Consider the following 18,703-nt stretch of genomic DNA (forward strand, 5'->3'; position numbering starts at 1 on the left):
TTTGGCGACATTATCTCAAAATATGCAAAGGGAGTGATTCCAATTTTGACTTACTAGGTTGCTCGACTCCTCTGGGCATCTCGCAGGCCACTTAAAATTATAATTTGAAGAAGTCTTCACCATAATGAATCAACAATGCATAAATGAATCGTCAGGGTAGGACGAAGAATCACCCCCTTTTTCCCTTCAAAGACTTCTTCAAAATATAATTTCAAGTGGTCTGCGAGATGCCCAGAGGAGTCGGAGCAACCTAGTAAGTCAAAATTGGAAAACTCCCTTTGCATATTTTGAGATAATGTCACCCAATCCGCTGTTTAAATTGCTTTCCTATGCACCTGATGCACCTGATGCACCATCTGAAGCTCCGGAGCTTCCTGGGGCTGGGAGTTACTCGACAATCATGACAATAGGCAATAGAATCAATTTCACAAGATGTCTAGCTAGTAAGCTCTCCTTGAAATGGTTTAAGAAGATCAGGGACATCTCTGTACTGTAGTTGGCGGATAAGGTTATGACTGTCTTGTCGCTGGTTTCGAGAAACGGGCCCCCGGGGAACCACCCCCTTTAATTCAGCCTCAACATCCGAGCCTCCGCATCCATACACAATAACATTTTAGATTTCTCTATGCCTATGCGCTATGCTTACACTTACAGCACGGGCGTCTACGGCCCGTGAAATCGGCTCGTTTTCAACATAGCACACTGAGCACAGAGACGATATTTTTGCCTGTATGCCACACATATAAAAGGAATGAAATACTCACTCAAAGAACCGTCGTCAAATTTATCGAACTCCCAACCAGATATAGATTCTCCCGTCATTTTAAGTTAAATGTGCAGACTTCAATTCTCAGGCTCTGCAAAAATAGATCACGGGATCCGGTACAAATTTTTGCCCACAGGAAATTCACTATATATTTGACTCGGCCAATATAAACTCGGCTTGAACGAAGACTATTCGGAAAGCTGCGTCTCGTCCCGCCCCCTCAACCCCCTCTTTCTCTGTCTGTCTGTCTGTCTGTCTGTCTCTCTCTCTCTCTCTCTCTATCTCTCTCTCTCTCTCTCTATCTCTCTCTCTCTCTCTCCCCCTCTCTTTCTCTCTCTGTCTGTCTCTCTGTCTCTCTCTCTCTCTCTTTCTCTCTTTCTCTCTCTTTTTCTCTCTATTTCTCTCCAGTCTTTTTTTATATATCTACCTCACACTCTCAATTTCCTTTAAATTCCCTCTCCTCCTTTTCCCTCTCTCGATCTCAAATACCACTTCAAAAGGAGTGAGAGACGACTACTAGTATTTTAGAACTAACCGTGAAAGAAATGATATAGCCTAGCTAGCCCTATATACGTATAACATTTCGCATATAAAAAATAGCCCTATATAATAAATGGTAATTATGTTAAAATGTATCATTAAAATAGGTTTATTGGATATGAGCTACATTGATTGAAGACTGAATTTCTCTTCGAATGCTATCATAATTATTATGTACCACAGGTCGATGTAGCCGTCACAACCGCTCAGGCTGATCTACATGTGCATCAGAAGTTTCAAAGCCATAAATGGGCGTCAAGATTATGATATCCCATGCAATTAAGCAGTAAGAGCATTGGTTTAACATGACTAGGTGGGTTTCCCCCACCCCTTTTGTTTTGTTGGTGTAAGTTGATGAGACTGCTTGCATGTGCAGACCGTTTATATTAATGATTATCACAAGGCTTTGGCTATAGGCCTTTCTTTATGATTTATCATCAATGTTGTTGCACAACAACAAGCATATTTTGGTCAGTGCAAATTCCCGTGGAGCCCGCCCATGCCCTTGCAGCTCTTATAAAAACCACATTGTGAAGTTCAATTTTTTAAAGTTTTTTTTTCAGTGTTTTATTTTATTTTTTCAAATGTTTCATTCTTTCTTAATTTCTTTTGTAAATCTGTTTTTCTTTAGTCCTGCACCCCCCCCTAACTTGGCCAAATTATTTTTTAAGCTGATCATCGCATTCATGTCCTAAAGTTACCCACTTATCTTTTGCCTATTTCTATATCAAACTTTATCATAAGGTACCGGTAGATTATTTTTGTAGGCCTATATTCTAATGGATCTTCGGATTTGATCAGGTGCCGCCCATTCAAATTATGTCATTAAAATAAAAAAGGAAATTACTGAGTTAAACATAAATTAGTGAAATAATTGATTTCTCCCGGGAATTTCTCAGTTTAATCAACAAGTATGTTTTATTAGTGCAGCAGTGAATGATCCACATAGTCCCATATAAGGGAATATCCGAGGTGTTTTTTCCTCAATTCGTGAGAAAACATTTAGAGCAGCGAATAAAATGGGAGGGGGGGTCACGAGCACTGATTTGTTTTTCTCTCCCCAATTCCTGCGAAAATATGAAGCGGCGAATTAGCCAGCCGGTGAATAAGCAGGGGTTCTGCATGGGGACAACTAATTTTGTTTCCTCAATGGGGTGGGGGGCCGGGGGGGGGCCGGGGGGCATAGATTAAACTCAGATAAAGGGAGTCTTTAAAATGCTAAGAACACCTAAAACACCCCCTGTTTGCCAAACACCTAAAATACCCTTCCCCCCCCCCCCCTCCTCCCCCTTCTTGATACGCCAATGGTCCCATATATCTTTGGGCCTATGATCGATATAATGAGTGGGTTGATTAATAAGTGTTATGCATGCTTTTAAGTGGAACGAGTTGTCATCAAAACTTTGACTGAGTTTTTAGGGGTCGATATCTGTTTTACACTCAGAAAAGAAAAAGGTACTGCGCCATCTACGTCTTAAATCAGTTAACATTTAGCAGCAGTACAGTGCAGAAGCAGCAGCAGCAAGTATCAGCTAGTAGCTAGCAGCCTACATCAATCTCGCCGAAGCTGAATTTATCTTGTTTCTTTAGCCGTGCCGGTCTTGCTCGTGAGTATTACCTTTATTTAAAACACCATTGTCTTACTCGATTATGATTCGAAATGTTAAAAGTATAAACTCCTGTTGTAAATTAACTTTGTAGAACACAAAAATGCATTCGAGACGTAGCTCTCGCTGCCGGTGCAGAGTCATGCATGATCATGAATGAGGCTTTTGTTGCGTCATTGTGCGTACGTGCAATCTCGTGTACCTATAATGTGTGTTACCAAGGTCGAGTTGGTGATGCAAGTTTGAGTGAAGTAATATAATTTGTGAGATATAACTTTTAAAGGCTTTTCTGTCAGTAACCCCTTAAGTCCTGGATGACAATTTGGCATGCTAATCAGTCACCATGAAGTTGATCTAATGTAAGTGATGAGTTTCTAATGAAAATTGATAAATATAAATCTAGACCTCTAGATCTATATCTTTTCATGAATAATTTTTTTTTTACTTTAGGTCTATGACTTTCAGTTTCATTTTAGGTAAAATGTAATTTCATAATCATATTTTATTTTGGTTCATCTAGACCCTTGATTATAAATTGTATTAAAATTACTGACATCAACATCAACTTTTATAAATATGTTAAAAAAGTTATTACTGTATTTTATGCATATATTTTCCCTCTTTTCAAAATTCCAGGCATATCCTGTCCTCGACATCTTGCAAAAATCTGAAGTTTGGAAATATATTGAACCAATTTAAGGAGTTTGTCTTTCCATCGATCATCGTTTCAAAATGTCCAGGCCTGTAATAGAATATGAAACTGAGTCGGCGACTGACAAGCTGAAAAGGAAAGCCCTTGCCGATCCATATGTACCAGTTGGTGAGGTTCAAATTTTGGTTCAAATTTAATCTTTTTTAATAATTTTAAAAACAAATGTATACATTAAATAAAGGAGAGATGCACTTGATCTTATTACTTATAATTCTGTTGAGAGACAAACAGATGTTAGCTTTGACACAGAGCTCACAACCTGCTTGGTCTTAGGCCATGTAAAATTGATTTCATGTTGATCGTCCCCGCCCGCTTCCTTTTTGGGGGCCGCCTCCTATTTTTTGTTATTTGTTATTTTTTTTTTTTTTTTTTTTTTTTTTTTTTTTTTTTTTTTTTTTGATTTTTTTTTTTTTTTGAAAGAAAAAAAACATGAAAAACACTGCTAAAATGGCTCTATTTCTGATTTAAAAAAAAAAAAATTGTCGGCGGCCATCTTGAAAAAAAATAGCCTCGACTGTCAGGGAAAATGTACCGAGCAGCCATTTTGAGCGGCCATTTTGAAATATCAAATATCAAATAACATGGTACACCCTCCTCCTCTTTTTCAAAAAATCCGGACGATCAACATGTAATCAATTTTACATGGCCTTAGTTCAGTTCAATATTTTTTTTCAATTTAATTCCTTCTTAAGAAAAAAGGTGTACAATATAAAACATTCAAATTCTGTATTATATTACAAATAAATACATATGAAACAGCATAAACATAAATTTTACATGATTATGAATGATGATATAACAAAAATTTGGTATAGCTGTTCAAAAACCCTACAAGGGTTTGTCTCGATCTTGAGACAGCTTCAATGTAATATATGATTTGGTAGATAGATCGCGTGGAATAAATGTGTGATAGTGCCAGTAGAATAACTATGAATTATAATTCTTAAAAAACACACTCGATCATTAACGTTATTAGCATACCATGTTGCCTCGATGCATGTTGCACTTTCAGCATAATAAGGACAATTTATAAATTATAGTGTATATACATACATGTATATGCCTTGAATAAAGTGTCTCTTTGTCTTCTTAGAAGTGGTTCTTGATAAAGATTGAAAACTAATTTAGTTATTTTAACAAATTTCACATAAAATCACATTGAGATATATATATATATATATATATATAGGTAGAAAAAACAGAATTAAAAAAAAAAAAAAAATGCTTTTGGGGTACTTTTGATATTTACCTTTATTATGTACCATCATTTATACATTATCAATTTCAACTTAAATGTCATATTTCAGTGCAGATCTTTATCGATGTATCTTTTGTATTTGTTTCCACTTCCACAGGTATCTTGGGATTCGTTGGTGCCTTAGCATGGGGTGCCTACTCGTACAAGAGCCGTGGGAACACGTCCACATCCATCTTCCTGATGAGGCTTCGAGTTGTGGCCCAGACTTGTGTGGTGGGAGCCATGGCCGTTGGGGCAGGAGTGACGATGTGGAAGAGAAGTTCTCCAGATAAGGAGACATAATTCTAGAGATCACATACATGTACATGTATGTGAAAGATATGCTAGGATTGCCAAATTGAGGGATAGGAAAAACGAAGTTACAAACTTCATTTGTGTCACCTGTTGCTAAAATGAAGTGCCGGTCTCTGTGTGTTTTCTTAAATGTAAAAGACCTAACATTTTTCTGTCAAGTTTTGATGTAGATTTGTAACACCAGGGACAATTGAATTTCAGTTTTATTCATAACTTTTATTTCTGTAGTATATGAAGAAATCATAGCTTGCATGTGCACATTTATGGCATATTAAATTAAGTAGAGTGATAAAAAAAACATGATTTTTATTTTTAATGCCACAGAGAGATCAAAGTTACAAAAGTTATATAATTTCAAAGTCTGCTTGATGCATATTTATTTCCTTGCTTTGACAGCAATAAAACTCTTTTAATATCTTTATGGTGATGAACATTCAGAAAAAGGTAATTGCTATTTATGATTTACAAACCAATAAAGAGAAACAGCTCAAAAGTAAAAGACGTGTTAGTCTACATTAATGTACAACCTGTAAGAAACTGCACTGACATAAAATGTGTAAGAGCTAATTAAAAAATTTTATAATTATTTATTTGAATAAAGTGAGCATTCTTTAAGGCTCATGTTTAGGGCAACATGCTGATTTTTTTTTAATGTTTTGAGTCGAGTCATACTTATCCCATTTTTTAGTGATTCCTTTTTGTGCAAATTCTATGCAGGAGACTTCAAAATGGAGGGGGAGATAAAAGCACAATAACATGAATATATCATGTGCTTTTCTTGCCAGAACTATATGTTTCCTGTCATTGTGACAAACAGGAATCTCAGTAGAACTTAGGAAGCATCCTGAAATATTGTAATGGCCTGATCGCACAGAGGCCATCAAACATGAATGATATCTACCATGAGACAGGTTGCCTGAAAAATGTCATTTTCCCTGACAGTTTTTATGAGGCAAGACTTTAGAACTTTGATGACTGTTTGCAGAAAGGATATATACATGTAGTTGCATAGTTTGTTTGAAATGAGACCAAATGGATAATAATGGTTGCAGTGAAAAAAATGTATTGAGAAATGAGATGAAAATTAAGAAGTATGTAGGATACAGTTGGCTGAAATGAGATTGATGTTCATGTATATGTAAGGTTTTGTTAACTTTAACATGTTTTCATCTTCCAAGTTTAGCATTGTCATTCGTATGCTGCGTGATAAGATATTCTTACTAAAAGTTATTTTACGAAATACCGTGCAGACCGACTCATGATGGAATGTTCCCGTGAAAGAGAAATGGAAGTATGCATTGAGCAAGATATTTTTATGATTCAGCTGAATGGAAGTTGAATCCTATCCATCTCATTTAATGTATAATCACCTTGTACATTACTTTTAATGAATGTGTGTGTGAGTGTGTAATTGCTGAATAGAATAAAATATGGAAACTTATTCAGGAAATAGCTCTTGAATTTTAATAATTTGCCAACATTGTATGTACCACAATTTTTCAGCATTCAGTAAATATCAAGAGAAATGTCAGTGATGATGTAAGATTTTAGGTGCTGTTTCCCGTACCGGTATTTCTGTTGCTTATGCCATGCTAAAGAAATATTGCAATACGATTACATCTAGTATTAATCATGCTTTGTGCAAATCTTTAATTTTGTTTTTAGTTATTTGAATGTTCATGTAATCAGCAAATAATGTTTTCTTTATTCATGTAAAGAGTGCCATTGTCAGTTTTGACCAGCCAAATTCTACTATTCTTTCTGATTATTTACATTTGCAGAAAGCAGGGAGATATGATTTTCATTCCTTGCAGAAAACTTGCATATATTCAAGATTGAGACTTTAAAAAGAAGCATGGTTTCCAACTTTCTTCATAAAATCCGAGTACACACGTTTGTAAAATTGGTTGCGCTGTAAGGCCTAAATGAACCATCTCAATATTTTACTTCATTACTGCTTGTAAGCAAATTCTATAAAGAGTAGGGGAGCTGGAAGACTGAACAGTCAAATTCTGCTTTTGGCCAACATGCTCAACCAGTTATTATAGCCGATGCTACAATGTCTATCAGCTTTGCTTTGCAAAGGTAATTTAATGCAATTTACTGCAGAGAATAAGGTTCAGAAAATCCCAGTATTCTGAAAATTAAGGCCTACACTTGATTTCAGAAGGCATTTTAAAACAATGTAAACTTATAAAGATGAGACATGTAAAACATGTACCTTTTCCAGTAGTATCCAGTATATATCTCATTGTATTTTAGCAGGATTCGCTTGTGAATGTATTTTCATAGAATATACATGTATATGTACATGGCTCTATATTGGTTACCAAAATGGATCTGTTTTTATGGTAGTATAGTATGACTGTACTTATATAATTTTGTGCATATGCTATAAAATAGAGAGCTAATGAACAAAAAGTTTGTTTATTTTCTTCTATTATAAGCAATGAGTGGAAGAAGGGTTCAGATTATAAGCAATGTTCTTTATTGCGTGTGTGTGCTTGTGTGTGAGATTTGCAGAAAGAGATTGAGAAGGGGGGAGGGTGGTATAAATATATAATTCTGGTACTTTACCTTCCTAATAAATTCACAGCAGTTACTTTGAAAGTAATACACAGTATGGAATAAACCAAAAGAAAAGTCGGACACAAAGGAATATTACACAAAAGTGACTAGAAAATTTATTTGATTGCTACAAAATAAGTGAAATATTAGAAAGCATGCTCACATAGTTTATAATTCTAGATCAATAAGGAGGATTATATACATAATTATCAGCAGATATGTGTAGGCATTTGTCTAGCTGTAGGTACAAGTTGGAAATACACGAAAGTATGTATTCCTAAGACATTCTCAAATTTCTATTGCTTTTCAATACAGAAAAAATTTCACTGGCATGCTTTATCAGATCTCAATAAACAGATTAATTGCATATAGCTACATTATATCTCTGATCAGAATATTGGAGAATAATAATAAGGTTTCTATTTGTTACAATTACTTAAAAGTACAAGATTGTTCAAAACTTCAAATAGCATAATGTCCATGTACATGTAATTGCCACTCATCATCTCACGTCAAGCAGAAGCCAAGGATATAGGTTCATTTTAAACCAGCTGTATTCCAAAAATAGATATTTACTATGTTATAAAATTGTTTCAAATTTTTCTCCAATAAAACAAACTCAATATAAGGGAATACGTTAATTACATTTGGGACATTATTACATCGATCAAAGAATCCACAAAGGTGACATATAATTTGCTGTAGTTAATTGCAATCCCAATATGTGTCGGGGGGTGAAAAGAGGCATATAGCCTTAATGAATACCAAACATTTGCCTGGAACCTGCAGTCAAAAAGTGTCACACTCTTGCATCAAAATTATTCAGATGAGATGAATAATGAATTAACTTATGAAATAGCACCATAAAAATAAATCTTAATTCAAGATATACCTCACACGCCAGATTTTCTGTGTCAAGATCTCTGATCTTTAAAAAAATCTATGCCCCCATGCAAAATCATTTAAAAAATTAATTTACAAAAATGTCCTTCACTTGTTCATGCTACATAAATATCAATCACAAAAAGTTAAAGCAAATACTTACAAAAACTAGACATCTAAACAAAAATTCCCCATTGTAATTGTTCCTGATGATCATGCTCACAATCTTTTGCAAAAGCTAACTTTCTCACTATCATATTTCTCTAAGCAAAGTCTCTGCATCATATTTGGGAGTTAAGTTTCAACCACATACTGCAGCAGTGTTTGGGTTGCAAATTATGAGCTTAGCTGTAAAATTAACAAATGTATATTTGACAAATCCTTTCTTTTTCATGTAGAATCAGCTCTTCAAAATCAATTGTACCCCCTTAAATTTGTATCAATTTGAATTAAATTGATTTACATATTCTGTAATACTGATGACCTGATATGGGATTTTTTTTGTATTCGCTAAAGAATATAATTTACATAATTTCAATGAAAGAAACTTCTAAATACACAATAGGGCATGCAAAAAGACAGGCAAACAATAAATATTGCTATAATTTGACAGCTAACAAACACAATAATTTAAGTTGGGATTCTACTAATATTTACAAACAGCTTTTAGGAAAGAAAAAAAAAAAAAGCTAATTAATCTTCTCCATTGTAATTTAACAACTTATGATCATATATTAAATGAACTCTAACTTGAATGTAAACAAATTGAACTGGTAGAAATACAAAATCGGGAAGCCAACTAAATGAATATTACCATTTCTATCATAATAGAATGGTATGTTGTTCTTCTCATCTCTGTGCAATACAAGATACAGTTTGAGTGTGACATTGTTAGAGACAAAGTTCCTTCACAGTAATTAAATGCCTATACATACACATTGTTGACTTTAAGGAAATCAAAGCACAAAATATCATGATATTTTTAAAGTGACAGCACTTAGTAGGTATGTCAGGTGAATGCTCTGTCGATCAAACCCAAAATGTATGTAGCATTTTTATTCCAATACTACACTTTTCCTCTTAGTCAATCAAACACAAGAATTGATGTAGCATTTTTATTCCAATACTACAATTTTACTCTTTAGTCTTTAACTTGTACGTAGAACCTAATGATAGATTGTATGTAACATTATGCTTGCACATCATTCAATTTTCTATAAAATATATAAGTTGGCAGTATGGTGTGCCATGCAACTTTATTTTGTCAAAAACTATTTTTAATAATCAAAATACATAAGTAAAACCAACAATTTTTCATCAAATAGTCAAACATTAAGACTTAAATCATCAAGTGTTAACCCAAAATCCTGACTCATCTGCTATATAAATAGAAAAGGAAGCCCACACACACTTCATTTTGATAAAAATAAAATACATATATATTTTTTGATTGTAATCTGAAGAACCACTAACATGTACCTTAATATAAAGATTAGATGAGAAAGAAGAGGAAAAATAAATCAATATGAAGCTTGATCTACAATAACGTGTAAAGTAACTAAATTTCTTTCTAGAAGTTCCTTCTATTTCTATCTAAACAAGAATACTTAAATATCATAAGGTACAATTATCATTCAGAACAAATATCTTTCAATCAATACATCAAGATAATAATAAAAGAAAGACATGATTACATGTCACTAGGCAAGTTACTGACACAGAAGATGGTGGTATAAAAGGGGAAAATCACTCAAAATTTGATGCAAATAAATATTATGAGGGTAAACATACATCATTTTGAAGATGAGAATATTGATTGTTATACTTGATTTACAAATACACATAGAATTACAGGGGAAAGTAGATACAAACTGGGGGAAAAGAGATAGAAAGAGAGACGGAGATAGAGAGACAGAGATAGAGACAAAGAGAGAGGGAGGGAGGGAGGGAGGGAGGGGAGAGGGAGAGAAAGAGAAAGAGGGAGAGGGAGAGAGAGAGAGAGAGAGAGGGGGGAGGGAGGATAATTAGCAGGACAAAAGTGTGTTAAGAATGGACAAAAGCCTATTCCTGACTTTGCACATGGTTAACATCTATCTCTCAATTCTATTTGGCACTTTTCACCTTACTGCTTACAATTTTGCTTCAAATTTTGCTTTGCTGAAAAATGTCCTTTCTTTACCAAATGACATCATGAAATATGTCAACCATTGTCCTGCCTGTATGTAACTTATTGGTCTTTTAACTGATTTATCTATTTATCCAACTCATCTTATCTAATTCAATTTGTTAAATAATAATCCATTACCTTGAATAACCATTGTCTGTAATAACCAGTAATCCTCATGTTGTCTACTACCACCTTGTTCAATCATGCACAGTGGGTACCTAACAATTTGTCAGTAATATATACAGAAATGGCTACCCGGTATTACACAATTTGATTACCTGTAGACATCAAGTCATTACCCTTTTTTACTGTTGGACAAATTTACTACCGGTATTGGACAAATTTACTATTAGACAAGAAGATCATTGCATCCAGGAACCCGGGAGAGACTTTTAAAGTAGGGATACTGAAGGATGCCTTTGCACTCACAGGACCCCTGCCGCCCAAGCACCATTAGCAAGTTTTCTTACGGCGACGCAAGTGCTGACTATGGGGTATTTAAATGAGCTCGCCACTCTGTACTCCCGAGGCTAATACGGCTGAATACCGTCATAGGTTTGGACGCTACGTGAAAATTTTCGCTCTGAGTGCGACCACCGGCTAAGATTGGCGTTGTAGAAGGCCACGTCGCCGCTTGCGAAAACTAGCTAGTGTCTAATACCAAGTGATCTGCAAGACTGTAAGCAGCCGCCGGCTTCCAGCTCCATGTTTACATTGTATGATCATAGATGAGTTGGTGTTGTATTCCGACATTATAAAAGGGGGGTTTAGACCAAGGGGGAACCTACTGGCCTGTATTATATTGTTCTATAATGAGATGTTCCATCAATTTTCACTTCTTGCCATAGATCTCCCTCCTGCTGATCTTCTTAGCCTTGGCGTTGGTCTTAGGAGGAGGTGCTGCTCCTGCTTGAACATGTCTGCCGTACAAACTGGACGGGAAACAAAAGCAGATGACACGCTTTGAGCTCCAGATCATGAAGCTTCTAGCTACTGTAAATCATATTCTAACTTATTTTCGAAGTTTTCTTAGACAAATGACTCGACAACTAAACATAGAAGTTTTGACAGAATGTATATATATACAGTGAAACCTGTCTACCGCGAACGCCCAAGGGAAATACAAAAAGTGGTCTTTGTAGACAGGTACCTTTAGTACATGTTTCGATGAGAAACCATTTTCAAGGGGAACCAAAAAATGTGATTTTTGTAGACAGGTGGTCACTAAAGCAGGTTTGTCTGTATAATCTTATGTGATTTCTTGGGACACAATCATGACAACCGAAATTCACAAATACTAATTCACAAAGTCTACCCAGCTCCATTTTGATTTTAAATAATCAACTACCCGTTACATGTTTTTTTTTCTGCAGTTTTGAGAGTTGACATGGCTCCACATATCCCTTTTTCACAGAGATTTGGCCTGCAAAGTTTTAGGGTTTGGAGGGTTTGGAGTTGAAATTTGGGATCCCGTGTGCACCAAACCCATTAATATCAACCCCTGGTTTGTTAAACAATGATATGCATTAGGTTACTTACTACTTGTATGTTTCTGATCTGATGTAATCAAAGACATGCGACGCGCCCACTTGGAACTGGTCAGCAATTGGTGGTACCCAAGGATTGTGCTCTGCTTTCATGATGTTCCTACCAGTGTACAGATCAAGTTTACCTGAAAATACAAAAGACATGCATAGTGCTCACCAAACATTATCATGAAGAAATTAAAGTGACACAGTAACATGGCCTCAAAATGTGAAACAAAATCCTGGATTTAGCTCATGCTGCATTCATAACTATAAACCTTTAGGTCAGTCAGGAATCCCATGAATTTTACAAGCCGATCGCCTGTCTGATTATCAAGATATTTAAGATTGGAAATCGAAATTTCATTTTTCCTTTTCCTAACAGTTTTTATGACACTACAGACTATTGGGGAAAATGAGTATGGTAAAACCGGTCACTCCAAGATTTTTACTTTTTTGAGGCACTTCATGATCATGTTGAAGTGCAATTTTTTTAGAGCTTCAATATTACACCATATCACAGACACTAATAACACGTAGGGCAATGCATCTCAGATTTTCAGTGTTAAACGATGCCTTTAAGAAAAGTAATATGGCCCAGTGTAAGAGATGAAAAGATGAGTCAAAGATTACTGCAGAGATTACTGTTGGACATCACTCTTATGAAGTCTATTGTACATATACCGGTAATCCTGAAAATAATAAACACTTTAATTAAACATCTCTGTTGTATGTAACACAAAGTCACACCAAAGTCATATGAAATAGAAGAATCCTTCCTCTGATTATTCGATTTCATATCAATGTTACAAAAAACAAAACAAAAATCCTTTTATGTACACAACATATTCACCAGTCTATCAAACCAACACCTTTTAACCAGTAAGAAAGTCAAGATGTAAGCTCTAAAATGTGTACATTTTAGGACTTTGTGTACAGAAGTAAGCTGATCAAAATGTTTATCATCCACTTTCCTGACTTCCTAGCATAATTATTTCTAGACATTTTTTTTTCCTCAACCCCTCCCCCCCCCGACAAAAAATCAATAAAAAAAATCGGGGGGGGGGGGGGGGATTGCATCCAACAACATTCCCCCCCCCCCCCCCCTCTTTTGAGTAAGAAAATTGAGGGAAAAAATCAGGAAAAAAATCAGGAAAAATAGGTTAAAATCGGGAAAAAATTGGGTAATTATCAGGTTTGAAACTTACCGAGCTCTGGGGGCAGAACTGTGATTCTGTTGCCTTGAATATGAAGCTCCTTGAGCTTCACAAGCTGTCCAATGGCTTTAGGGAGAGCGATGAGGTCATTGTCTCTTACACCCAACTATATTTAGGTAACCAAGGTAACAACTTGTCATTGATCAGCTCAAAGAATGCAATTGAAAACAGAATAATGTCATAGAGTTTATCAGAATAATGAGGAAAAATTATAGTTTATGATAGCATACGTGATGAAATCATGAACGGGGGCCCATTTCATTAAACTTGTTATCTATAACAATTGCTAATTTTCTATGACAAATTTGCTCTCAGCCAATCAGATGCCATGATTTCAGTAGCTTATAACAGTAGCTTGTAACTTGTTATTGATAACAAGTTTTATAAAACAGGGTCCTGATGTGAAAAAATGTCATGCAAGATTATTCATACTCTATTTAATTCACAGTTTATAAAAATTACTGCAAGGACATCTATTTAGGTAAATAATAAGAACCTTGCACAAAAAAAGACATAACGATATTCAAACAGGTTATCTTTTATTTTCCAATAACAAATATACTGAAAAATTGCATCTAGAGGCACAGTACAAATGTAATTGAATCAGAACCAATTTTTGGACCATTAAGTAAGTTTATCATTTTAAAACACATGTAGTTTATTACTTACCACTTCCAACTTAGTGAGTTGACCAATTTCTTCAGGAAGTAATTCAAAGTCATTGTCGCTCAAATATAGAGCCCTCAGTGTGTCTAAAATGGAAAAGTATTAACAGCTATGAAAACATTGAACGCATCACACATTAACTAAACCTGCCTCCTAAAAATGATATAATAAGATTTGGAGTACCTGTAATATCACCAACAATTCTGCTCATTTTGTTGCACAATAATTGTATTTTTAGAAAATTAAATGATATTACAGAAGCTACATGAGATTGATGGAGCAGGAAGACTGAAAGAAAAGATTTAAAATATAATTACAGAATTGTTGACAGAGTTAATGTTGGAAATTTGGAAGAGTATATTCACAGAGAAATAATGAAATTTCATCTAAAACAAAAATGACACATTTTCAGAATACAAGACAAGGAGAATGAGAAAGAAAGTAAGAAAGAAAGAAAGAGAGGGAAAGAAAGGTAAAAGAGAGACAGAAAGAGATAGTACCTATTTATCACTTACCCAATAAGAAGAAATTTCCAGGCAAGCTATTCTCATTGAGGTTGTTGTATGTGAGATCCAATATTTCTAATTTGGGAAATGATCCGAATCCTCTTGGCAAGCTGTACAGTCTGTTCATGCTGTGATTGAATTATATTCAGTCAAGTTCATCCCATTTAATCAATTTTACAAATCTCATATACCACAATTAGGATAGATCATAGCGTATTAAAACAAAATAACTATATAGACATACATATATTACATATGGATCACTCATTACTATTGTAATAACTGTTTTAAATCATAAATGTCAGTTACCAATTCAAAAACGATAAAAGGGAATTATCAGAAACAAATAATTATCAAAGATCTCAATAAATGTATAAATAACCATTAAAAATACAAATTAATTATCGGACAGAGGAATTCAATAGAAAGTATGTTAGTTATCTTAATTAGCCTGGTAATTTTAAGTAGAATGATTGAGACATCGGCAATACAGTCTGTCAGGTGTTGTTTTCCTTCTTTCTTAATCTACAGGGTAAATTATTTGCACTACTCTTCAGTCTTCAGTTTTAAATGACTGATGAATGATTTTGATAATTCCATGTTTTGGAATTCATCTGCTTTATATGCCTTGATAATATGCAAGCAAAAATTCTTGACACATTTATAAAATTCATCGAACCCAATTAAGCTCCCCAACGGTTAAGTATTACAGGGCACATGGGGTGCAATTTTCAGTCTTACACAGTTACATTTCATAGTCATACGGTTATACAGTGTATTAAGCGGTACCCATTGGTCCCCCATGAATGATCCCCTTTTTCTTATGCTAATTGAGAGCTCATTTGATGAGATAACCATCTGCCAGCACTTTCACAGTCTATTTCTATTGTTTTTCTTCTTGCAATATCCATTACACTGATGCAAACTACATGTTCCTTCTAAATATGTGTAGTATGCACCATACTATAATTCAATTAGGAATGAGTTTTACACTTTCTCTGGATATACAGTATCATCACCAGAACCCAAAAGGATTCAAATAATTGTGACATAATGTCAAGTTTGTCAACAGTAGGCAAAAAGACCATAGAAATGCAATATACATGTACGCAGACACTTACCCAACATTTAGAATTTTGAGATTTTGCATAGAGCTGATGTTTGTAGGAAGCTCCTCTATGTGGTTGTTGAACAGATTGAGTACTTCCAGACTTGTCAGCTCTACTAAATGTGGTGGGACAACTGGAGAAAATAACATGACATGAATCACATGACTTAACATAACATATTCTACAATTAATTTCAATAAAGCCAATAATTATTACAGTATCTGCAAAGAAATGGTCAATATCTAAACTTTTCATTTATTAACTCACATTGTCCACCCACTTCATATTCCCTATAAACTATGAACAGAGCAGACGGCATGGAAGGAAAACTGCCTGCCCTTGTGCCTTGTAAAAACAAATGCTTAGATTGAAAAACAGGCCTATATTTAAACAACATCACCTTTTATTACAAAATAAACATGTTTAGTATATATCATCCAATTTCTGCTGCAGTAAAAAAAACTTCAATCATATATATAAAAAGAGTTGTACAAAGAGATTTATTATCATGATTTAGGCTACCAATTTCCTCAAGGTTTAATATAACAGGAAGTAGGGAACATTTGATCTGCTCTTCCTCTACCACATTTACTCCAATTACACGGGCCATAGACAGGAAGAAAACAGGAGTAGTTACAAAACAGTAATAGTATGCAAGTCTTGTGAGAGCAAGCTAGACAGATAGCAACACAAAGAAACAAGTGGGAATGATAGAAAGAGAGAGAATGAAAGAGAAAGAGAGAAAGAGAAAGAGAGAGAGAGAGAGATAGAGAGAGGGAGGGAGTGAGAGAGAAAGAGAGGGAATCATCTTTTTAGTACTCACCATCGATCTTATTGTGACTCAAAGTCAGCCTCACAAGGTTACTTAGAGAAACTATGAGAGAATATATAGAATATTTTTCATTATAAAAATATATCTAATCAACATTGATTAATTATATGCCATGGATATTTCCTTAAAAACCTTGAGAAGATGTAAACATAATGGATACCAGATTTAATACCCGGTAGGTCATACTTAACATTATTCAATTCAGAATTTTAAATTCAATAGACAAAATTAATGTACCAACAAAGAATTATGATGAAAGAGTTTTAAAGTTGATAAATTAAACAGGCACAGTCATAATACATGACTAAGCACATAATATGAAATTTCTACAAATAGTATTCAATATATTTATGTATCATACCATTTATATAGGCCTAGGCCTAGTCTATTTGTATAAATTTAAAAGATTGAAATTAATTTAGGCACAACAAAAAAATCATCAATCAATTATCATTTTGGAAAAGTAGCACTTGTAATTGTGGCCTAAAAAAAGGGAACGGTCTCTCTGTGAACAAACATCATTAAAAATATTAATGATCACATTTATTCATTTGTCATATTAGTTATTATTACTTTATTAGTGTACACAAGTTACTTAACTTTAGTTTAACTTTTAAGATTATTGGAAATAACAATAAATTAAAGTCAGTTAAAATTGAAAATAAAGTAAAACTTAGTCTAACATAGACTAGATCTATTCATACATCAAATACACTAAACAAATATGTCAAAGAGACCAGCACCAGGAAGAAATTAGAAAGTCTCGATCTGTTAATATTTCTTTACAATGACAATATGACAATGAAGTTCAATCTTCTCAAGAGACAAGCCAAGCTAGACAAGACTTCTAGAGTCTAGACGACATCAAAATAAATCAATGGGACTGTAGAATAATACTTACACAGCTCTGGAATGTCGTGCAGTTTTGAAATGCTCTTGTCCGACAAATCTAGGTCCTGATGCTTGTTGTCTCTTGCATCATCGACCTGTTTTTTGACAGATTTAGACATTGTTATGACTAATTTACTGTATTATTGATTAAAATATTGACATTTAGCTTCGCAAGCTTCGACTCAGAAGGGTGTAAACCGGAAGTTACTTCTTCTATCTTGTCAATCTAATTCAATAATTGGATAGGCTACTCCGTAAAAAAAGAGTATGTTATTCAAAGATCTTTCATCCTTATAAAGCAATTAGCATGCTATACTTTCATTTTTATCAAATTGAAAAATGGTATATATAAGTATTTGATACATATGAAATGTTCCGAAATGTTCAGATATGGGTTTTGTATGTACAAGTTCAAAATTAAAAACAACATGGGTCTTGAATAATCTTATGGTATGCACGCTCATGTAATCGAAAATTGTGTTTTCTGTCACATTACGGTAGATATCAGAGTCGAATGTAAAACGGCTGATAAACAATGTAAATAGGCCTCTGCCCCCTGGACCCCATCAGGAGCCCTATGGCGGGCCCCTGACTGCTCATCTGACCATAATTAAATGCCTAAATCCCCTGAGCTTCATGTCGCTCCGCCCCTGGACACCACATCAATTTACGCTCCATTTCGCTCTACCTGATCCTATATATTTTAGCGGCTTAGCCCCCCGCCCCCCTTCCACTTTGTAAAACATTCCGCGGGGTCTGCATGTAACATGTAAGAGTGGTGGTGATGCAGATTTATTTAATGCCCCCCCCCCCCCAAAAAAAAGACCCTAATAATGGCATATCGCAAATTTTCCGAAATGGACATTAAAAGTATTATCACACATGGATGGATGCAGGCGCTAACGCTGGGGGGGGGGGGGGGGGGGGATTGGATTTTTTTTAACATGTGTATTTTAGAGGAAACCCCCCCCCCCCCCTCAAATTTAGTTTTTAATAAAAAATAAATTTAAAAGAAACTGTTCTCTTTTTTTTTCGTGCTAAAGGGTGACCAAAAAAAGGTGATCTTACCCCCCCCCCCCCCTCAAACTGAACGAAATATCGGTCGACCAAATTTTTTTGGGGGAAAAAAATGTGCTCTTACTCCCCCCCCCCCCCCCCCCCC

At 34.7% G+C, this 18,703-nt stretch overlaps 3 protein-coding genes across 4 annotated transcripts in view; 1 reads left to right on the forward strand and 2 right to left on the reverse strand.

The window, feature by feature from the left end:
* Positions 1–900, reverse strand: part of LOC756083 (WASH complex subunit 4) — a 34,152-nt gene extending 33,252 nt beyond the window's left edge. For both annotated transcript variants that reach the window (XM_030987039.1, XM_030987035.1), the window contains exon 1: positions 765–900. In XM_030987039.1, coding sequence (XP_030842899.1) covers positions 765–822 — 58 coding nt within the window. In that variant the 5' untranslated portion in view covers positions 823–900. The remainder of the gene's footprint in view (positions 1–764) is intronic.
* A 1,934-nt stretch (positions 901–2,834) lies between these two features.
* Positions 2,835–5,676, forward strand: LOC581354 (HIG1 domain family member 1A, mitochondrial). The gene is made up of 3 exons (XM_781360.5): positions 2,835–2,913; positions 3,550–3,733; positions 4,981–5,676. The coding sequence occupies exons 2-3, from the start codon at positions 3,646–3,648 to the stop codon at positions 5,163–5,165; spliced, it is 273 nt and encodes a 90-aa protein (XP_786453.1). The 5' UTR covers positions 2,835–2,913; positions 3,550–3,645; the 3' UTR covers positions 5,166–5,676.
* Positions 5,677–11,280: 5,604 nt separating this feature from the next.
* On the reverse strand, positions 11,281–17,774 carry LOC579848 (ras suppressor protein 1). The gene is made up of 8 exons (XM_779942.5): positions 17,552–17,774; positions 16,642–16,692; positions 15,831–15,951; positions 14,719–14,837; positions 14,207–14,289; positions 13,529–13,643; positions 12,334–12,466; positions 11,281–11,726 (listed from the first exon to the last, which is right to left on the reverse strand). Exons 1-8 carry the CDS (start codon positions 17,658–17,660, stop codon positions 11,627–11,629), a joined length of 831 nt encoding a protein of 276 aa, XP_785035.2. The 5' UTR covers positions 17,661–17,774; the 3' UTR covers positions 11,281–11,626.
* Between the last annotated feature and the right edge of the window lie 929 nt (positions 17,775–18,703).

The sequence above is a fragment of the Strongylocentrotus purpuratus genome, unplaced genomic scaffold (assembly GCF_000002235.5).
Source record: "Strongylocentrotus purpuratus isolate Spur 01 unplaced genomic scaffold, Spur_5.0 spur5_contig_838, whole genome shotgun sequence".
NCBI classification, from domain to species: domain Eukaryota; kingdom Metazoa; phylum Echinodermata; class Echinoidea; order Camarodonta; family Strongylocentrotidae; genus Strongylocentrotus; species Strongylocentrotus purpuratus.

Bases quoted from the DNA above. Each gene is read 5' to 3' on its own strand.
- LOC581354 (XM_781360.5), top strand. From the start codon at position 3,646: ATGTCCAGGCCTGTAATAGAATATGAAACTGAGTCGGCGACTGACAAG. The intron at 3,734-4,980 runs GTGAGGTTCAAA...CCACTTCCACAG, and splicing joins CGATCCATATGTACCAGTTG to GTATCTTGGGATTCGTTGGT.
- LOC579848 (XM_779942.5), bottom strand. From the start codon at position 17,660: ATGTCTAAATCTGTCAAAAAACAGGTCGATGATGCAAGAGACAACAAG. The intron at 15,952-16,641 runs GTGAGTACTAAA...TATTTTCTCCAG, and splicing joins GAGTCACAATAAGATCGATG to TTGTCCCACCACATTTAGTA. The intron at 14,290-14,718 runs GTAAGTGATAAA...TTTCCATTTTAG, and splicing joins TGGAAATTTCTTCTTATTGG to ACACACTGAGGGCTCTATAT.